We start from the raw sequence: 20,174 nt of genomic DNA, 5'->3' as shown, positions 1-20,174 counted from the left end.
TAACCCCTGGACCGCCAGGGACTTGCCTGGTCTCCAATCATTTTTTTTTAAATTTATTTTATTCAGTTATTTTTGGCTGCGTTGGGTCTTTGTTGCTGTGCGCGGGCTTTTCTCTAGTTGCGGCAAGCGGGGGCTACTCTTCATTGTGGTGCACAGGCTTCTCATTGAGGTGGTTTCTCTTGTTGCAGAGCACGGGCTCTAGGCGCGCAGTCTTCAGTAGTTGTGGCTCGCGGGCTCAGTAGTTGTGGTGCACGGGCTTAGTTGCTCCGTGGCATGTGGGATCTTCCCGACCAGGGCTCAAACCTGTGTCCCCTGCATAGGCAGGCGGATTCTTAACCACTGTGCCACAAGGGAAGCCCCTCCAATCATTTTTGATCAGACTCCTACCAATAAAAAAATTTTGAGAATCGACCTCCAGTATAAGCATAATCATTTTTAAAATGAAATACCTAAACTACTAACGATTCAAAGCATAATCATTAGCAAAATATAATTGTTTTCCTTTACTTACATAGGTGAAACTAAACATACTTACATGTTCTAGCATTTCCTTTCCATACCTTATGTTTCATTCCACATACTCTGGGTGAGACCACAACCTCAGAGGCCTCTTTTCCCTGATCTCCTCCCATCAAACCAGACATCACGCTCTTTATCACTCCCACTGCCTCAATTATCAACCTCCCACCATGTGAACTACCACTGCCTCAGTTCACCTCCTCCAGATCTTTTCTGTTCTGAACAATGGCCTCCTAATCACCATCTCAGCCTCCAGTACTTTTTCTACCAATCTACTGTCTAACCCACTGTTATACAGCTCTCATCACATTACTCTCCTGCAATAAAGTCCAAATAAACCCTCCATCATCGGGTCTCTGTTGCAAACCAAGCTTTGACATATTTGCAAGTCCCCTCGTGACATGTGCATTCCTTAAACAAATATCTCTGAAAAGACCCCTATTATCCACTGTATCACATGCCTCTCTGAGCATTTGAGCTCCTGGAATGTCCTTCTCCCACCACCCTCACTCCTTTTCCAACCCGTGCCCACCTGATCACATCCCACCCGCCCTTCAAGACTCAGCTCAAGCACCAATTCCTGCATGAAGTCTTCTTCTGCAGCCCCTCTCCCACACATACATACTATACCCGCACTGAATGCTGCTTTCATTTTATAATTGCACTTATTTTACTGTGTTACAAGTTACATATGTACAAGTCTCCTCCCCCAACTAGACAACGAGCTACCTGAGGGCAGGTTGTGTCTTATTCATCTGAGTATCCTGGTTCCAGGTCTGAGCCTGGCACAGAGTGTTAAAGTTATTCTACTACTTTTTCCCATAAACTTCATTTGAATTCCCCAATGTTAAGTCACATTGGCTAATTTCAACCATTTCTATCTATTCTTACTCTGTCACTCTCTCTTGCATTTTTCTCTTCCTCTCTGTGTCTCATCTTCTCTATTCATATAACAAACACACACACATGGTATGTATGTATGCTTGTATGTGTGTGAATATATATTTAAAAAAATATATCTTTACATCTGCTTTACAATTAAATGATGCTGATTTTTTTTACTTAGGCCAGAAAATAAATCTTAGCTGTAAAAATATTTAAGATTTTTTTACTTTCACAATAATTCATGTAACAGGATGGCATCATTAGAATACAGAATTAGAATTATATAGCTTGAAAAAAAAAAGGATACAACTAATTTACAACTTGTATGTATTACAGGATGATGGTTTGGGCAAATCACACTAAACAGCCTCATTTCCTCATTTTTCTTAATCTCTGTCTGTAACTAAAAAACACCCAGATCAATTAAACTGATAAGAGAGATATAAGAAGAGAATATAACTGAAGTAAAACACTCTAATATGATAAAATGCATCTAATTCAGAAATATAATATAAAGCAAGCATCTCTAAGGAAACAGCATATGAACAAAATCACACAAAACAGACAAGCGGTAAACATTGGAAATTGTGTACATATTTTGAAAATTGTCTATGAATTGTTTTTAAATATTCTTTCATTATATACATATTTTTGTGTATATAACTAAACAGACATCTATCAAGCCCCTACTTTTATATATGAAAATTTCTCCCTGCAGTATTATCTCTATGAAAAGGGAATATTTTAGTAATAGTGCATTCTAATATGGCAATCTTAAAAAGTGATGAGGGTAAACTTACAGAATCCAGACTCTATGTGTAAAATAGGGGTTAGGTATAGCACCTAGGACTTTCTTGGTTTGGCCACTGGAAGTCTCATATCCTGAAAACCCCTTCGTCCTGGGCAAACCAGAACAGCTGGTCACTGTGTGTGCCTCTTGGACCTGCCTCTTGGTCATCTGGGAGAATTTCCCTTCTCTATGTTCTGCAACAAGTATTTGATCACCTCTTAGAATAGCTGAGCCAGTAGGATTTATCATCTTGACCAAAGGTTAAGGTAGGCAATTGCCTATAATATTCCAGAAGTATCTACTTCTAGAAATAAAATTGTGAGGATGGAATTTTGGATGCTGAAAAAGATAAGTTTAGAGCATCCAAACGCAATTACTGTTTATGTTTCTAGCCTAAAACATCTGCATGGAAAAAGTTTAAAAGTTTAAGCAGGGACTTCCCTGGTGGCGCAGTGGTTAAGAATCCGCCTGTCAATGCAGGGCACACGGGTTAGATCCCTGGTTCGGGAAGATCTCACATGCCATGGAGCAACTAAGCCCGTGCGCCACAACTACTGAGCCTGCGCTCTAGAGCCCGCAAGCCACAACTACTGAGCTTGCGCTCTAGAGCCCGTGAGCCACAACAAAAGAAGCCACCGCAATGAGAAGCCCTCGCACCGCAACAAAGAGTAGCCCCTGCTCACCACAACTAGAGAAAGCCCATGTGCAGCAACGAAGACCCAACACAGCCAAAAATAAATAAAATTAATTAAAAAAGAAAAAGTTTAAGCAACTGGCTAGCTTTTTGATTGACATGGCTTTACAAAAGCATATAGCTTTGACACTGGCTTGATTAAAGCACAAACTTTATACGCTTAGCATGAGTACCCTGAACATGACACTGGTTAGTCAAGAGCACAGGCTTGGGACCAGGCAGGCATGGATTCAAATGCCAACTCTATCACTTATTGGCTGTGTGACTTTCAGTTTCCTTATCTTTAAAACAATCTCATAAGATAGTTGTAAAGATTAAGAGACATAAAAAATGTAAAAGTTTTCAGTATCTGTGCTTGGAATATAAAGAAGTACCCAAAAATAGTCATCGTGCTGAAATATTTTTTCACTTTTCCACCTGAGTATTACGGCATTGTATAGCTCTAGCCTAAGACTAATTAGAAAATCATAGTTCCTTTTTATAACTGAACACCCATGAGAGACAAAAGGCGATCCTTAATGGCACAGCTAGTAAAAACAAACGAAAAACAAGGGCTTATAAAACTAACTGCTAAAGCGAATATCCAGAAAACAACTTTTATCTCATTTGCCGTCACTAGAGAAGGAGAATCAGATTGTCTATGAAAGTGGGTTATGCCCTCCTGAAGCTCAATGGACTATGCAGATATTACCAAGAAAAGGAAGGAAGAGAAAATTGAATGTTTCCAAAATCAAGAAGAGATTATTAAGAAAACAGTAATCAGGTAGCTAAGGAACAATACAATCTGAAGAAAAGAGAAAGCAAGAAATTGATTTTGAGTTGTGCTTTTCAGAAAAGCAAAGGGAAATAATTGGGAAGAAGCTTGAGCAAGTCATTAAGGGCATATTTCCTGCGGCCCCTCTTCCCACTCCTCACAGTGTCCCACCACATATTCTTTTTCCTGATTTTAGTAAAGTTATTGAGAACACAGGAGCCTGAATTACCAGGTTTGGCAGTATGACATACAGTCACTTGAAAACCAGCAAGCTGCCATTTTATTCTAGCTACAAAACCCAAACAAGATAACATCATATTCTCAAGACAGTATTTTTAAAAAACTGGTAAAACAGAATTATGCCAACTAATACACTTCAGTATTCTTTTTGATGTTTTATATTATAAACATACCATATAACTTTAATTTTCTTTCTCTATATTATTTAATCTGTTATACAAATATTTCTGATTCAACAGAGCTTCTTCAGTTACAAAAAGCTGCTGCTGTGGTCTTGAACTAACAGGTCAGAAAGGAATTTAAGGGGAAGGGAACAAATATTCATTACACACCCGTGTGCCTCTCTACATACATTATCTCATGAATAGTCACAATATCTCTGTGAAGTCACGTTAGTCTCATTTCATAAGCAATACAAACGGAAGCTCAGAGAGGTTGGATAATTTTCCAAGGTCACAAAACTGATAATGATGGTGATGCTAGTGAATATTTATTGCTTTAACTCATCCATCCACAAAACCCTAGAAGGTAGTTACTACTATTATGTTCAGTTTTAAAAATGAGGAAGCAGTATGTAAGTGACATGTCTACAGTCCACGGCTGGCAAGTGAGTAAGATAAGATTAACCCACACGGCCCAACCCCAGAATTGGACTGTTAGTGCTTTCTCCCGCCTGTGCCATATTATCTTAAGAGACCATCTAGTTCATTCCAGAGAGAGGAAAATGCTTAGAATACTGCACAGAATGGGTGCTCAATATATGTTATCATTAGACTGAATCTTTCTTGTTTTTTCTAAGGAATTCATAATACAGAAGGGAGGAGTTTAGACGGTGTAATAATTTCCTGTCACTTCCTTTTCAACTGGATACTCTACTTCCAATGGCGACAGAATGGAAGTGTCATTGTTCATTAAATTCCCATTTATTTACCCTACAAATATTCCATGAGCCTTATATTCTGAGCCTACTGACAAAATAAAACCACAAAGAAGTCAACCATGATAATAAGTGTTAATAATCTCCTAGCAAGAAGTAGCTCACAGGGGCCCAATAATTACTACAGTGCGTGACTTTTTAAGTATTGAAATTAAAACTTTAAAATTTTTTTAAATTATTTAAAATTACTGGAACCTGTAAAATTATTATTGAAATTAAAATTAAATTGATTTTTGACTATTGAAATCCAACTCAACTCTTTCATTTATCTTATTTTTATTTTGCTCGACTTCACTTAGTCCTTACAAGACCTATGTGAGGCAGGTTTCTTAGTCTGCCTTCACAGATGAGGAGACAGTCATTCTTGGAGACCGAGAGGCTTGCTCAAGCTTACAGGACCTATGTCTCCTGACCCAAAGCCCAGGGCTCCCTCCATGAGCTGACAATCTCCTCCTAGTCACAGGGATTCAGAACCTGTTGCCAAATCAGAGTCATATACAATCTTCAGACGTGAGCCTGTTTTCTGACCCAGATTCCATTAAGTGAAGGAAAGGCCAGGATTCCAGAAGGAAGGACGTTGCAAAAAACACTATGGCAAATATATAGACAATAAATTTTTCCCCAAAGAAAACTACGATCACTTATTTAGGTATCATACACAAGGGACAGTGGGATGTCTTTTGAGCACTGTAGGACACAGGAAATGAACCGGCACCGTTAACTAGGGGCCTGAGGCACTTACATGGCCTCCCCTTAGAGGGGGTCACATGAGGGCCAGGTAATGTATGGGATCATGGCCCAGCTCTGGCTCACAGTGGGTCCACTGAGTTCATGGGCCCAACCTAGTCATTTCCCCAGTTCCTGATATTTAACTGGAGCACATGAACATAGTAGTTGGTATAACCTTCTATCTACATTGTTTTTGGCCAGTGAAGTAAAAGCTACCATAGTGGGGAAAGCCAAGTGGAAGCCCTGTAAGCCCACCACCGCCAGCAGCAGCCAGAAGAGTAAGTCAAGGCCAATATCAAATCCTATCTCATTAATAGAAGATCACGGGTTCATGGGGAGAAGGGACAGGGTTAGCTACTGAAAGGTTCCAACACCATAAGCCAAATCAAAATCAGTTTCACAGGTTAGTAAAGCTCTCTCCATTGCTACAGAAATTCTGAAATTTAGTTATGGGAGTTACCCAATTTTGTCTTTTTCTTTCTATATACCTTTAGATATGCTTCCAACACAATCAAATGTACATAAAATCTTAAACAATGTACATTAATTTTTTTCTTTTTAAAAATTCATTTTTATCTATGGGGAATACAAATACTATGGTATCACTCACTTTGGGTCAATTTTTAAGTCAGTGACAACTTTGGATATGTACTCACAAAGGCTATACCTTAACCTTGAAACCATGAGAAGGAGTAAAACCCCATGAAATTTTAAACGCTTAGTCCAAAGTTTTGGGGAAATGCCCAAATCATGCCGATGGCATAATGATTCAACTTTCTATGTAAAAAAGGGGTTTGTCCTAAAAGGAATAATCCGATGCTCATACACAAACACAGATATCTACCTTTTTATTTTCATGATTTTAGACAAGAATGCAAGATGACTATTCAATGAATACCTTCAAATTCTACACCAGAGAGCAACATATTTGCATGTATAGGTTTAAACTGTATTAAGCACTACAGGGAATAAGTCATATAAAATATCAAACATATAACCTGTTCTCAAAGAACTAACAAGTGACCTGCTTATTTAGATTATGATCTGAGTAGAATTTGGGTATGTAGTTAAATTTAAAATAAACTTTAAGAGTTCTAAAAGCACTACAAATAATTACAAATATGTAAAAGAGGTCAGGATCTGGTGTCAGACTGAATGGATTCAACTCCAAATCTCCTACCTATGTGGCTTTAGTTAGTAATTTCACTTTGCTTGAGCTTCACTTTCCCTCTCTGTAAAATGGGCTCACACGAAGACTGGATGAGATCATATAAAGCAGAGCCTAGCACACACTACCTACTGGAATATTAGCGGCTATAATTTCTATTATTTATTATTGGGGAAATATTCCCATGTGAAAAAGAGGAATATTGGTAGTCAAAACAATTAAATTCTTTCAGGCTTGACTCAAACCAACCCTTTTTCTGGAATTTGTCTCTGAAGTATTTAAACACCAAAATCCTGAGCCGCAGCGTCTGTGTCCCTGCCTGGGTTGTGTCCGGCTCAGCTGTGCTTTTCCCTTCGCTGCCACATGTAGCAATGAGCTCTTCTCTGTTCCAGTCTTTTCCTTCGCAGCTTCTCCTCCTGTTAATTAGCTGTGTCAGCATTGGCAGGCACCTCTTCCTCCACCCTAATATGCTGTGTTCTAAGAATTTTGCCATCATTTCTGAACAACTGTCCTATAGATGGTACTACGGAACTCATGTCTAGCAAACTGGCTCTTAACATACGTTTATCAAATGTGTTGTGACTTTTCTGACACTAAAGCAAAAACATGTTGATCAGGAATAACTCATTCTTTATATAAAATGTTTGAAACTGTTTAGCCTTTTATCGGAATTTCATTTGGAAAATATCAATCTTTCTACAGATTTATAACGTATGTTCCTCTGATTATAACCCAAATCATTTCTTAACACTTTCATTACTTAAGCAAATATTCAATTATGTTTTACTGTATAATAGAGTGGGCATAATATTTTTATGATCTAAAATAAAATATTTCATTCTCTCTATGTGACTAATATACTTTTCTATTTGTTCAAATTGAATATGAAAAACTAGAACAACTTCTGCCTACACTGTATTTCAACTGTCATTCCCTCCAATTGTATATGATAACATTGGTGTATTATTAAAAAATTCTAATTCCTAAACATTTGGACTTACATAGAGGATACATTTGAAAGTGATTACTTGATTTACAAAATAAATTTTTATTATTCAAAAGAAACAAAAATTCAGTTCTTTCAGACGTTAAGAAGAAACTTTGAAAGTCGGAGTCTTTTAAAAATTCCTCACCAACAGCTCCTCGGGATTCTGAGTCTGGTGATGCTTGACATTGAATACAATGAGTACAATACATCACAAAAGCACTCCCCCCACAACTGCCAGTGCCCTCAGGCCCTGAGCCCTGTACCCTTTCCTCTGCTGTAACCAAGATCATCATTAATCATCCCCACCACTCAGTTTTCTTCACTCATGCCTTACCTTTAACAAAAATAATCATTATTATTATGTGCTTTAAAATCTGCTATTTACTTCTGCTATCACCTTGTGATTGGGGCCCTGGTGACAGGTGCTGTGGAACCGCAAGGAAGTTTAGAACAAAAACAGTTCAACAGAGCCCTGCTTCACCGCCCAATAGGAAAGGGACCACTTCGTACATCAGTGAGAAGTGGCAGGTGTCAGTGACATCTAAGTTGCATGCTTCTCTCCCTCTTTTCCTTTTTTGTGCTAGAGAGACAAGTGCCGAAATTAAAAAAAAACCTCCCCATGCCTTGCAAGAAAACAAAATGGGCATTGTTAAAACACATTTATCCTTTGAAGTATTTTGATTCACTGGGTGGACGTTTTACTAAAGCAACCATTTTTGGTGAAGCGGTTGCTGAAAGTGAATTATTCCTGAGCGCTTTCACTCCTTACATTAACTGAATAAGAAACGTCACAGGGGTAAAACATTTAACTCTCAAAGCTCAGAAAAGCGTCACGGGGACCAAGTTTCTTACCTACAACAATGCCATAGGAAAAAAACAGAAAGTAGATATTGGGGGCAAAACTGCTCAACATGAGACCTCCTGCCACCATGAAGCCACTGAAGATTGTCACGGCTCTTGCTCCAAAAGATGAGACACACAGGCTGCACACAGGACCTAAAATCATAAATGAAACCTTCACTTATTTAATAGTAACCTCCTCTCCACATCCTATCATCCGTCCGAAATTTAAAATGATTCTTTCCATCGTAAAACAACAACAGCAATAATAAGCTGCCGTGTGTTCACTATGGGTTGCACACCCTGCTACTTCACATAAACAATCTCCCTTCATCATAACCTCACTGCATTCCTGGGAGGTAGGTGCTTTTGTTATCCTCATCGTTCTGATAAGGAGATTAAAGTTTCAGAAGAGGAAGGTCACGTAGCTAAGAAATCGGGGCTCTGGAGTCAGACTTCATTAAATTTTCAATGAGAGTAATAAGCCGCAGCCACCCTCAGAGTAACAATTAAGAAGTAAAAACCCAGGCCATCTGGCTGTTGAGTCCATCACCTTAACCGCCACACTCTTCTGAGGGTTTTGGTCCCCTGTACTTGCCATGCATCTTTCCTACCCAGAGCTCCTATCCAGCACAAGGCCAGTCATATAACTGATGATGAAAATAAACTTAATGATTGACTCAATGCTATCAACAGCATCCTTATAAAGGGATGAAGTGAGGGTAGTTACTCCCTTCCTAGAGAAGATTTTGGCAGGTGGGGCAAATGCCTCTACCCTACCCACCCAGGCATGACTTTGTCAGTATCACTGCCCTACACACTACATGTAACCTGGAATTTGGGGGAGGAAGTGCACTGTTGACTGACAGGTAAAAGGGACCATTACCTGGACCAGTTCTATGCGGAAGTGGGCAACTGCTCATGTACTGGGATTTAAGTGATAGTGAAATTCTCTCTCACTAGCGCTGTACCTTGACAGTATCTACAACTACGGAGCTTAGCATATTAGAAATAAAAGGACATGAAGGGTTACTCAGCCCAGCAGTCTTATTTACGTGGAAGGGAACTGAAGCTCAGAAGGGCTGTCCATGGCCATGGTTAGAAGAAAGAGCCCAACATTTAAAAGCAAAGAGAAACATCTTAATTGAGTTCACAACAACCTTTCAAGGTACAAATCATTATTCCCGATTTTTAAAAAGCATGCTCACCAGAATGGCAAAAGACAGACAACAATAAGTGTTAGCAAGGATGTGAAGCGATCACAACTCCCATAAACTGCTAGCGTGATCTCCTAAAGCGGAACACAGCGCTGTATAACTCAGAACTTCTACTTCTATGTACACCTACACCAAAAGTCATGGACATAAATGGTCACAGCAGAACTAGTCATAGTAGCCATCACCCACAGATCCAGATGTTCTCCAGTAGTAGAAGGTATAAGTAGATTCTGGTGTATTCATACAATGGACTATCATATGGCCATGAGAATGAATGATCTACAGCTACACACAGTAATGTGCGTGTATCTCACAAATGTATGTGGAGTGAAAGACACAACAAGAAAAAGTACACATTGTGGAATTCCAATCATAAGAAGTACAAAAACAGACAAAATTAATCTATAGTCAGAAGTCAGGATAGTGGATCTTTGGTAGGGGGTAGGAAGCTATAACCAGAAGGGAACACAGCCCAACTTCTAGGTACTGCTAACGTCCTGTTTCTGGATGTGAATGTGCTCATTACATGGGTATGTCTGGTTTGTGAAAACAATTCACTGAGCTATACTCTCATGATGTGCACACTTTTCTGTACATATCTTAAAACATTTTAGGAAACCTCAAATGGAGAGATAGTGTCACCCATCCACAGTCTCACTGTTAGTAAGTGGTGGAGCCAGGATCTGATGATCCCAAGCCCATTCTTAGAATAACAGAGAGTCTCTTAAGCACGTATTTAAAGACCAGGTTATGAACACTGAGATACCACCGGCTTTCAATGCCTAGAGCCATCCCACATTCCTCCCTGGTCATGAACTGGTCCCTGTCATTTCAAGCCCTCTTGTGTGAGCCAGTATGGAAGAGCAGACTGATATATTTACATGACAGAGGGGAATATTCTACTCCAGTGTTTTAGGAGGAAAATCCATTTGAAAGACCAAACTTATCTGACAGTTGAGCTATGTGTATACCCAACGAGAAACACTTAGATACTTCAAAAATAGAAATGATTTGAAGAGTCAAATTTCATAAATGGATGTTGACATCATAAAGTCATGACCCTTCTATGCTGTTTACCAAACTGTACTGACATTGACAGTCAGTGTTTACAAATTTAACAGGCACATGGAATTGAAATAGATATTGTTACTGGCACACTTGAAAAGTTTCAAGTTTCATCCTCAAAGCAGGACTTCAAATTTATGCTCCTTAATGCATGTTAACTCTACAAGGAAACGCAAAGTTTGGGAAGATGGGGGTGGGGTGAAGGGTAATAATTTTCACAGCATGTACCACCAAAACCACTATTTTATCAAATGTATAATATTATCATCAATTTTGTGATACATTCTTAAATCATGTTTGCCTAATACATGACTCTTTGAATAAAATTAAGCCTAAGGAAGAAATGAGCAGAAGTTCTTTGACAGATGAAAACAGCAAATTGAAAACTGGTTTTAAAAACTTCTCACCTCACACCTGTCTGGCCTTTATCAAAAAGATAACAAATAACAAGTGTTGATAAGGATGTGGATAAAAGGGAGCCCTCATGCACTGTTGGTGGGAAGGTAAACTGGTACAGCCACAATGGAAAACAATATGGAGATTCCTCAAAAACTTAAAAATAGAACTACCATACGATCCAGCAATTCCACTCCTGGGTATTTATCCAAAGAAAACAAAACCACTAATTGGAAAAGATATATGCATCCCTATGTTCACTGCAGCATTATATACAATAGCCAGGATATGAAACCAACTTAAGTGCCCATCAATAGATGAATGGATGTGGTATATATATACAATGGAATATTACTCAGCTATAAAAAAAGAATGAAATCTTGTCATTTGTGATAGCATGGATGGACCCAGAGAATATTATACTAAGTGAAATAAGTCAGACAGAGAAAGACAAATACTGTATGATTTCACTTATATGTGTAATCTAAAAAACAAAACAAATGAAAAAACATATTTAAACAGAAACAGAGTCATAGATACACAGAGTCAGAGAACAAACAGGTGGTTGCCAGAGGGGAGGGGCGTAGGGGGAGAGAGAAATAGATGAGGGGAATTAAGAGGTTAGAACTTCCAGTTACAAAATAAATGAGTCACAGGTATGAAATGTACTGTGTGGGGAATACAGTTAATAATTATGTAATATCTTAGTATGGTAACATACTGTAATTACACTCATTGTGGTGATCATTTTAAGATGTGTAGAAATTTCAAATCACTCTGTTGTGTACTGGAACTAATATAGTGTTGTAAGTCAGTTATACTTCAAAAACAAACAAGCCAACAAAAAAGCTCATAGAAAAAGAGATCAAATTTGTCGTTACCAGAGGTAGGGGATGGGGGAGGGGGACTTGGATGATAGTGGTCAAAAAGTATAAATTTCCAGTTATAAGATAAATAAGGGGGCTTCCCTGGTGGTGCAGTGGTTGAGAATCTGCCTGCCAATGCAGGGGACACGGGTTCGTGCCCTGGTCTGGGAAGATCCCACATGCCGCGGAGCAACTGGGCCCGTGAGCCACAATTGCTGAGCCTGCGCGTCTGGAGTCTGTGCTCCGCAACAAGAGAGGCCGCGATAGTGAGAGGCCCGCGCTCCGCGATGAAGAGTGGCCCCCGCTCGCCGCAACTAGAGAAAGCCCTCGCACAGAAACGAAGACCCAACACAGCCAAAAATAAATAAATAAATAATTTATTGAAAAAAAAATAAATAAATAAGTACTAGTGATGAAATGTACAACATGATAAATATAATTAACACTGTTGTGTGTTATACATGAAAGTTGTTAAGAGGATAAATCCTGAGAGCTCTCATCACAAGGAAAAAAATACTTTTTTCTATCATTTTAATGTTGTACCTATATGAAATGATGGAGGTTCACTAAACTTACTGTGGTAATCAATTCATGATGGATGTAGGTCAAATCATTATGCTGTACACCTTAAACTTATACAGCGCTGTATGTCAATTATATCTCAACAAAACTAGAAGAAAAAAAATTCTCTACTTTCACACCACCACCTGCTGCTTACTTAGAGGAAAAAATCTTGATGTCAGAGGTTAAAGACAAAGAATTTTAGAGCTGAATGGGGCCTTGGAAAGGGTCCAAAGACCTCATTTTAAAAATGATGAAACTGTAGTTCAGAAGGATCATGTGATTTGACCAAGAATCCACAGCTAATCAATGACAGGGCTAAGGCCAAAGTCAGCCCAGCATTCTTCCCAATTGAGACGTATTTCCATTGGCACCTTAATGTTTTTCTAGAAATATCAGTTAAAAAAACACCTATGTACTTTTGTTAATATCTTACAGCCTAAGTAATTTTATGAATTTACGGAAGATGAAAACATGACACTTATGCTCATTTTGGTGTTTAAAAGTTTAGAGCAAACTATTTTATTCTCATCCTCAGAACCAGGGTATTTCTAGACTCGATCTACACAGATTTAAACCACAATAGCCCCAGGTTTCATCAATAACAATTAGGGCAAAGTATAACTGGAAGTGACCACTAAGTCACATCGACAAAACTGACACATTTATGTGTTTAGCTCTTCCTAGTAACAGGCAAGTTCTCCAAGATGATAAACCATAGATTACTCCTCAGCACTGGACTAGTTTCAATTCAAGAGATTCATTAAATCAAAGGACTACTGTCAGGGGAGATTTCTTATGAGGCTCCAGGTCTTTTACTTTGCAGAAGGGACCTTTGGAACAAAAGTTAGTTAACTTGTAATATGAACCAGTAACTCCATCCTTGGAATCTAGAAAATTTTAGAAAAAAGGGAGGGAGGAACGTCATCACTGGGTTGCCAATTTTCCTATTTTAACAAGTAAAGACATTTTTAAATGTAATAACTATCTATTATCACTTCCGTTCCATTAAAGAGGAAGAAGGAATATTTTAATAAGGAAATAGTGAGAAGGATACAATTTCAGAGTAAAATGGAAGCCAGTAAGAATATAGTTACACACACACACACACACACACACACAGAGACACGCACACACACACACTACATATCACCGCCTTTATATTCATTTTGTCTTTCATAAAAAGTTTTCTTGAACTCACGGTTGTATGTGTATTGGGGTTTAGGGGCCATTATTACTATTACTACCTTCTGTCTGGGTGATTCATCTTGATTGGTTGGATGAACTGAAAATGCTAAGTAGCAGAGCTAGCAGTCAGAACAGAAGACTGGTCTGAGGATGGCAGGTGGCAGGTAGGGCGCTAAGACGTATGCAGGGCTCTTAAAAGATATTCCACTCTCCTGCATGGTAGCCTGGCAACACCTTTGGCACAATGCTGACACGTTCCCTCAAAAAAGGTAAGAACCTATATATTAGGGAGTAACTCTATAAACCAAGGGTCCCCAATCCCTGGGCTGCAAACCAGTACTGGTCCCGAGGCCTGTGAGGAACCGGGCCGCACAGCAGGAGGTGAGCGGTGGGTGAGCGAGCGGAGCTCCATCTGCTGCTCCCCATCGCTTGCATTACTGCCTGAACCGTCCTCCCACCCCATGGAAAAACTGTCTTCCACAAAACCGGTCCCTGGTGCCAAAAAGGTCAGGGACTGTTGCTATAAACCAAAGTGATGAATGAGGAACGAAAGGAGGATGCGGTTGGGCTTTCAAGCCCTACAACCTCTTAAATACAAACGAAACAAAAACATAAAGTCATTTGTTAATGGTCACCTGCAAATCAGACTGATTCATATCATTCTCAGACAATGAGGGGAATTAAATGAAGGAAATGAAAATGAAAACTCTTGAGGGAAAAGCGTTTTGTTATGATCAAGGGTGAATTAGAAAATGAGAAGGATGAGAAGATGTGGTACATATATACAATGGAATATTACTCAGCCATAAAAAAGAACAAAATAATGCCATTTGCAGTGACATGGATGGACCTAGAGATTATCATACTAAGTGAAGTAAGTCAGACAAAGACAAATATCATATGATATTGCTTTTTGTGGAATCTAAAAAATGGTACAAATGAACTTATTTACAAAAGAGAAATAGAGTCACAGATGTAGAAAACAAACTTATGGTTACCAAAGGGGAAAGGAGGGGAGGGATAAATTGGGAGATTGGGATTGACATATACACACTACTATATATAAAATAGATAACTAGTAAGAACCTACTGAATAGCACAGGGAACTCTACTCAGTACTCTGTAATGACCTATATGGGAAAAGAATCTAAAAAAGAGTGGATATATGCATATGCATATGTATAACTGATTCACTTTGCTGTACAGCAGAAACCAACACAACACTGAAAATCAACTATACCCCAATAAAAATTAATTTAAAAAAAAAGAAAGAAAATGAGAAGGGTGAGTTGTTCTAAGGAAGTCAGAATGATGTACACGTTAAGGGATGAAATTGTTTCCTTTAGCCCTTCAGGGTAATGTGGGAAGAAATGGAGTTAAATTTTTTGCTGGCTATTAAAATTAACATGGAGGAAGAATACACATCTTGAAAAGTTTGCTAGTAACATAAATTTCGGTCTGCATTAATCAAACAAAAGAGTAGATATTTGACCATTACCATTCCTTCACTATTTACCAAGCATCCGTTAGAGCAGCACTGCTGCGAAATAGAAAGATAAAGAGCCACACATGGAATTTTAAACTTTCTACTAGCTACACTAGATACATAAGAAGAGGTAAAATTGATTTCAATAATATATTTTATCCAACCAACTACATCGAAAACATCATCATTTCAACATTTCAACATGATTAAAGAGATATTTTACACTCCTTTGTTTTGTACTAAGACTTTGAAATTCACTGTGTATTTGTTACACTTAGAGCACATCTCATCTTGAACTAGCCACATTTCAAGTGCCCAACAGCCACATGTGGCTGGTGCTTACTGTACTGGACCACACAGCACTGGAGTCTCATATCATGGCAGATAAGGACACAGAGAAGAAGACACAAAATTTCTGACCTAGACCAAAAGGCAAAACAAACACATATCAAAACCTAAGGCCATGGGCAGTAAGCACCAAAAGAAAGGTTCAGATCATGTGTTTGGGGATTTCAGAAAAGGGAGATCACCATGGGCCAAAGAACTGAGCCTTGAACTGGGCTGTGAAGTATTGACAAAAGAGATGAAAATACACTCTAAATGCAGAGAAGAGAACCGTAATGTGGTTCTCCAATTTGTAATTTTTGTAAGACAGCTTTGGAAAAGAAATTATTCCCTTTGGGAAAGAAATCAACTTCCATGCACTTCTCTCTCCCAAAAAGTTTCAGAGAGTCCCCAGAGTGGTAGGATGGCCAGGCCTACTGTCGTTAAGTAGGCTGACGGTACAATGAGAAATAAATTACAGCAGTAACCAGGCTGTGTGCTTGTAGCGCTGCAAGGATTTCCTAAGAGAGCAGATTGATTAGGCCCACGAGTCCTATCCCTCTACTTACAGGGCGGGGAGCCCAAGAAACTGGCAGGTTTCTCACTTCTTACTCCTCACCCCCCCACCTTTTTTTTTTTTTAAATTTTTGGCCACACCCCGCAGCATGTGGGGCCTTAGTTCCCCGACCAGGGAGGGAACCCGCGCCCCGCACTGGAAGGCGGAGTCTTAACCGCTGGACCGCCAGGGAAGTCCCTGAGACCAGGAATTTTAAGTTCATCTTCCTGAGGAAGACAAAGGCACTACGGAACCACACCCACTCAAATCCTTGCTCTCCAGTATACGGATCACCTTGCTTATCGGTTGCTTTGGGGTGTATCATGTACATTTGCCTTCTTCAAGTCAGCAAAACCTGCCAAGATTCTCACCAAACCCTAGACCTGCCTAGCACACTGGGAACGGGCCAATGTAACAGAATCTTTGTAGGAGGCAGGAATTCAGTCCTACGCAAGGAGTTAAGAGGGGGCAAAACTGTATAGATATGCTGAAACCCAGCTCTGCCAACACGCACAACTCAGGCAGCAAGCCTGTTGGCTATAATGACTCATTATATTAACCTGGAGATAGATGTACTGACTCATTAGGGATTTGAAGGTGTTTGGAGGAATTAAAGACAAAAAAAGAGAGAGGGAGGGGACTGTTAAATCTATTTGGAGTACAAAACTACAGAACAAAAGAGCTCCCTGCTGTATCAGCAACTCTGTGGTCAGAAAAATGGTCCCACCCTTCTCTTTGAATGTGAAGAATAACACCCAACCAAAGAGTGCTTTCTCCCAACTTAAAACAATATGAGGCCATGATCGCCCTTTAGTTCAGTTACCTTCCATTCCTTCTGAATCCTTCAGGTTTCGACCAGAGAAATTGAACCAGAAGAAGACTTGCATTGAGAGATGTACTGCAAGGAACTGGCTTATGTGGTTTTGGGACCTGGCTAGGCAAGGACAGCATCCACAGGACCAGGTGTCAGGAAGGACAGATTGGAACTCTCTCCCATAGGATGAAGCTATAGTCGTAGGCTGGATTTCTTCTTCTGGAAAAGCTCATTTCTACTCTTAAAGACTTTCACCGAATTGAATCAGATCCACTTAGATTATTTAAGATAATCTCACTTACTTCAAGTCTTGGAGCACATCTATAAGATACCTTCACAGCAATACCTCCATGAGTGTTTGCCTAACGGTGGAATGCAGCCCTAGCCAAGTGGACACCTACTATCACACCTCCTAACACATCACTCCTTCTCCAGCCAAATTTACTCTACCAGACTGCATCACCTGCAGCGCGATGCCAGGGCTTTGCATACGGGGACCTGGCGTGGACTGCCCTCTCCTTGCCCATGCATCTGGCCCAGCCCACCCTCCCTTCTGGCCCACTTCACAGCCTATCTCTATAAAACTCCAGAGACTGCCCTGTTCTTGCTATTCTTGGTAGTTGTGGTGAAGTCTCAAGGCATTACTACCCTTTTTTCCTGTCTCTTCCCTGAGACTCTAAATCCCTTATAGCAGAGATGGTGTCTGGGCCTCCCTAACACACAGGAGAAGAGACTCTCTGAGTGTGTGCAATGACGGTGTATAACCCAGGGAGGCCGAATCCTTGATATTCAGCTTTATTCATCCTAAGGATCATCTGGAAAAACAATTCAGATGAGAGGTCTACTTCTTAGTATTTTCTCAATTACTCAAGTTTCAAAGAGAAAGAATTAAGATTATAAAGAGTGTAAAGTTAAGAATTGCATGTCTTTTCGTTATTCTTAGCTACTGTCCAAATCTGGGTTTGTTAAAGACAATGGGTGGGCCTTTAAATTCCAGATGCTTAGGTACAATCTTGACAGCTCTCCCTCCTGCCCATCCCCCTAGAAATGTCTTTGTCTTTCAGGCTGAAGGGTCCCTTTCTTTTGCAGATTCCACAGTTTGGTTGGGACTGCCTGGGAGAGTAATTTTATTTGTGGGGGATTATTGTTCTTTAATAACTAATATTTGTTGAGTACCTACCATAAGCCCAGCACCATCTCAAGTATTCTACATGGCAATCATATAAGGTAGTTACTTTTATTTTTTATTTGTTTATTTTTTTGGCCGTGCCGCGCAGCATGCGGAATCTTAGTTCCCCAACCAAGGATTGAACCTACACCCCCTGCAGTGGAAGCGTGGAGTCTTAACCACTGGACCACCAGGGAAGTCCCAGGTAGGTACTTTTATTATCTCCAATGTAAAGATGAAGAAACAGACTTAACAGGTTAGAAAAACCATTGCTTGGTTGTCAATCTTTCTCTCCTTTTTTTTTTTTCCAATCTTCCTCTTAGACAGTGTGTTCATCTTGGGCAGGACACTAAACCTTAAGGACAATAATGCCTATTTCAGTGTGTTGTTATGAGGATCAACCAAGATCAAGTAAGTGAAGGTGGCTGGTATTGAGCCAGGCACACAAGGGGCACTTTTTGAACTAAAGGGGGCAAGTACATGAAAAGTAGAATTTGTATGTTGCTTAGCAAATGTACTTCTGCTGTGCTTGCTTAATTATAAATCTCCAGAGGTTGGATCACAGAACTAGTCAAGGATGACACTTACCAGGCCTTCTCTGGATAAAACTGGGTAAAGAAAACAACTCATGTTTCTCAGCTATGATATGGCTTGCTGCATCAGAATCATCTGGGGAACTAGTTAAAAAGAAGATTCCTGGGACAACCCTCCATCCCCACCTCACAGCACTGATGAGTAAGAAATTGGCTTTTTAGACAAGCTCAAGTAATTCATATATACTCCTGAATTTAAGAGCAATTATCAAAGATGTATTTATGTAAATATATACACACACATATATATATAAATTAAATTAATTTTTATCAAAAAGAATGCAAAGATGTCCGTTTATGTGGTTTTTCCCCAGAATTGGGGCCACTGGACACAATTTGTCATGGTTTAACATGGCATACACAGTGACACATTCAAGCAGAAACCTACAAGAGTTCCCTTTATAAATATGTCAACACCAATATACATTTGAGAATCATCAAGAAGTGCAAGACCGCAATCTAAGTAGAGAGGGCTTAAGCCAGTGGTAGCTCCCAACTGAAAATCACTTTGGGGGCTTGAAAAAGATTCACGTATGTGGGCCCCACTATAGACTTGACTGAATTAGAATGTCTGAGGGTCAAATCCAAGCATTTATATGCTGAAATCTTTCTACAGATGATTCTGATTATCTCCCTGGTTAAGAATCACTGACAATCATGATGAGATGTACTTTTCCTATTTCCAAGGTAGTAGTGATCCGTTTGTTTTTGTGTAGAAGAAAGTTGTCAACAAAGTAGATGATGAATGCGGCTCAAACACCGCTAGACCCCTCTTGCTAATACTGTATTACATAGCTTTCAGGATTTGTCCCTTAATTTATGCTATGAAGAGCCAAGGGAAGCCAACAACACAGATACGCAGTGGCCACTAACTAAAGTGCACACAGGCATGTGCACAAACACACACAAACACACACCCATACGTCTTAGCTCTCCAGTCATCATTTTTTTCTCACTGCTTCCTCATTCTGGAACCCTTTAGTCTCCGTATTCTATGTTTATCTACAAAAGCTTTGATTAGCTGCTTCAAGTGTCTTCTCATCTAGCTGAAGACACTGAAGATAAGTTACTTGCACAAGGTCCCTCAGCTACAGGGTGGTACAGCCAGGACTCAGATTAGCTCTGACTTCAGCCCAACACTCCCCCAGTACTTGTTCATTCCCTGGACGTTTGGTGGGATGCTCTCTCTCTCTCCAGACCATCAAGCGGGGCTGGCCTCGTAGGCACGCAACCAGTGCAGCTGCACAGGACTCAGCTCTGAGAAGGGCCATGCACTTGGTTTGCTGCCCTGCTGCTGCTGTCTTGAAATTCTTAACTTTTTTAACTGGAGGCCCTGCATTTTCATTTTGCTCGTGGTATTGCAAATTATGTAGCTGGTCCTGCCTACAAGTGAAGG

The 20,174-nt window shown here is 39.7% G+C and overlaps 1 protein-coding gene across 7 annotated transcripts in view; it reads right to left on the bottom strand.

The window, feature by feature from the left end:
* The window catches only part of SLC16A9 (solute carrier family 16 member 9), a 67,285-nt gene that overhangs the window by 14,817 nt on the left and 32,294 nt on the right, over positions 1–20,174 (bottom strand). For 6 of the 7 annotated variants that reach the window (XR_014249012.1, XM_082407462.1, XM_082407463.1 and 3 more), the window contains one exon: positions 8,557–8,700. The exons of the other annotated variant lie outside the window; for it this stretch is intronic. Coding sequence is in view for 5 of the 6 variants with exons in the window: in XM_082407462.1 (XP_082263588.1) it covers positions 8,557–8,700 (144 nt within the window). In the remaining variant the exon portion in view is untranslated. The remainder of the gene's footprint in view (positions 1–8,556; positions 8,701–20,174) is intronic. 7 annotated transcript variants of the gene reach the window in all.

The sequence above is a fragment of the Balaenoptera borealis genome, assembly GCF_965194805.1.
Source record: "Balaenoptera borealis genome assembly, chromosome: 10".
NCBI classification, from domain to species: Eukaryota; Metazoa; Chordata; class Mammalia; order Artiodactyla; family Balaenopteridae; genus Balaenoptera; species Balaenoptera borealis.
This window is presented reverse-complemented; position numbering and strand designations above follow the sequence as displayed.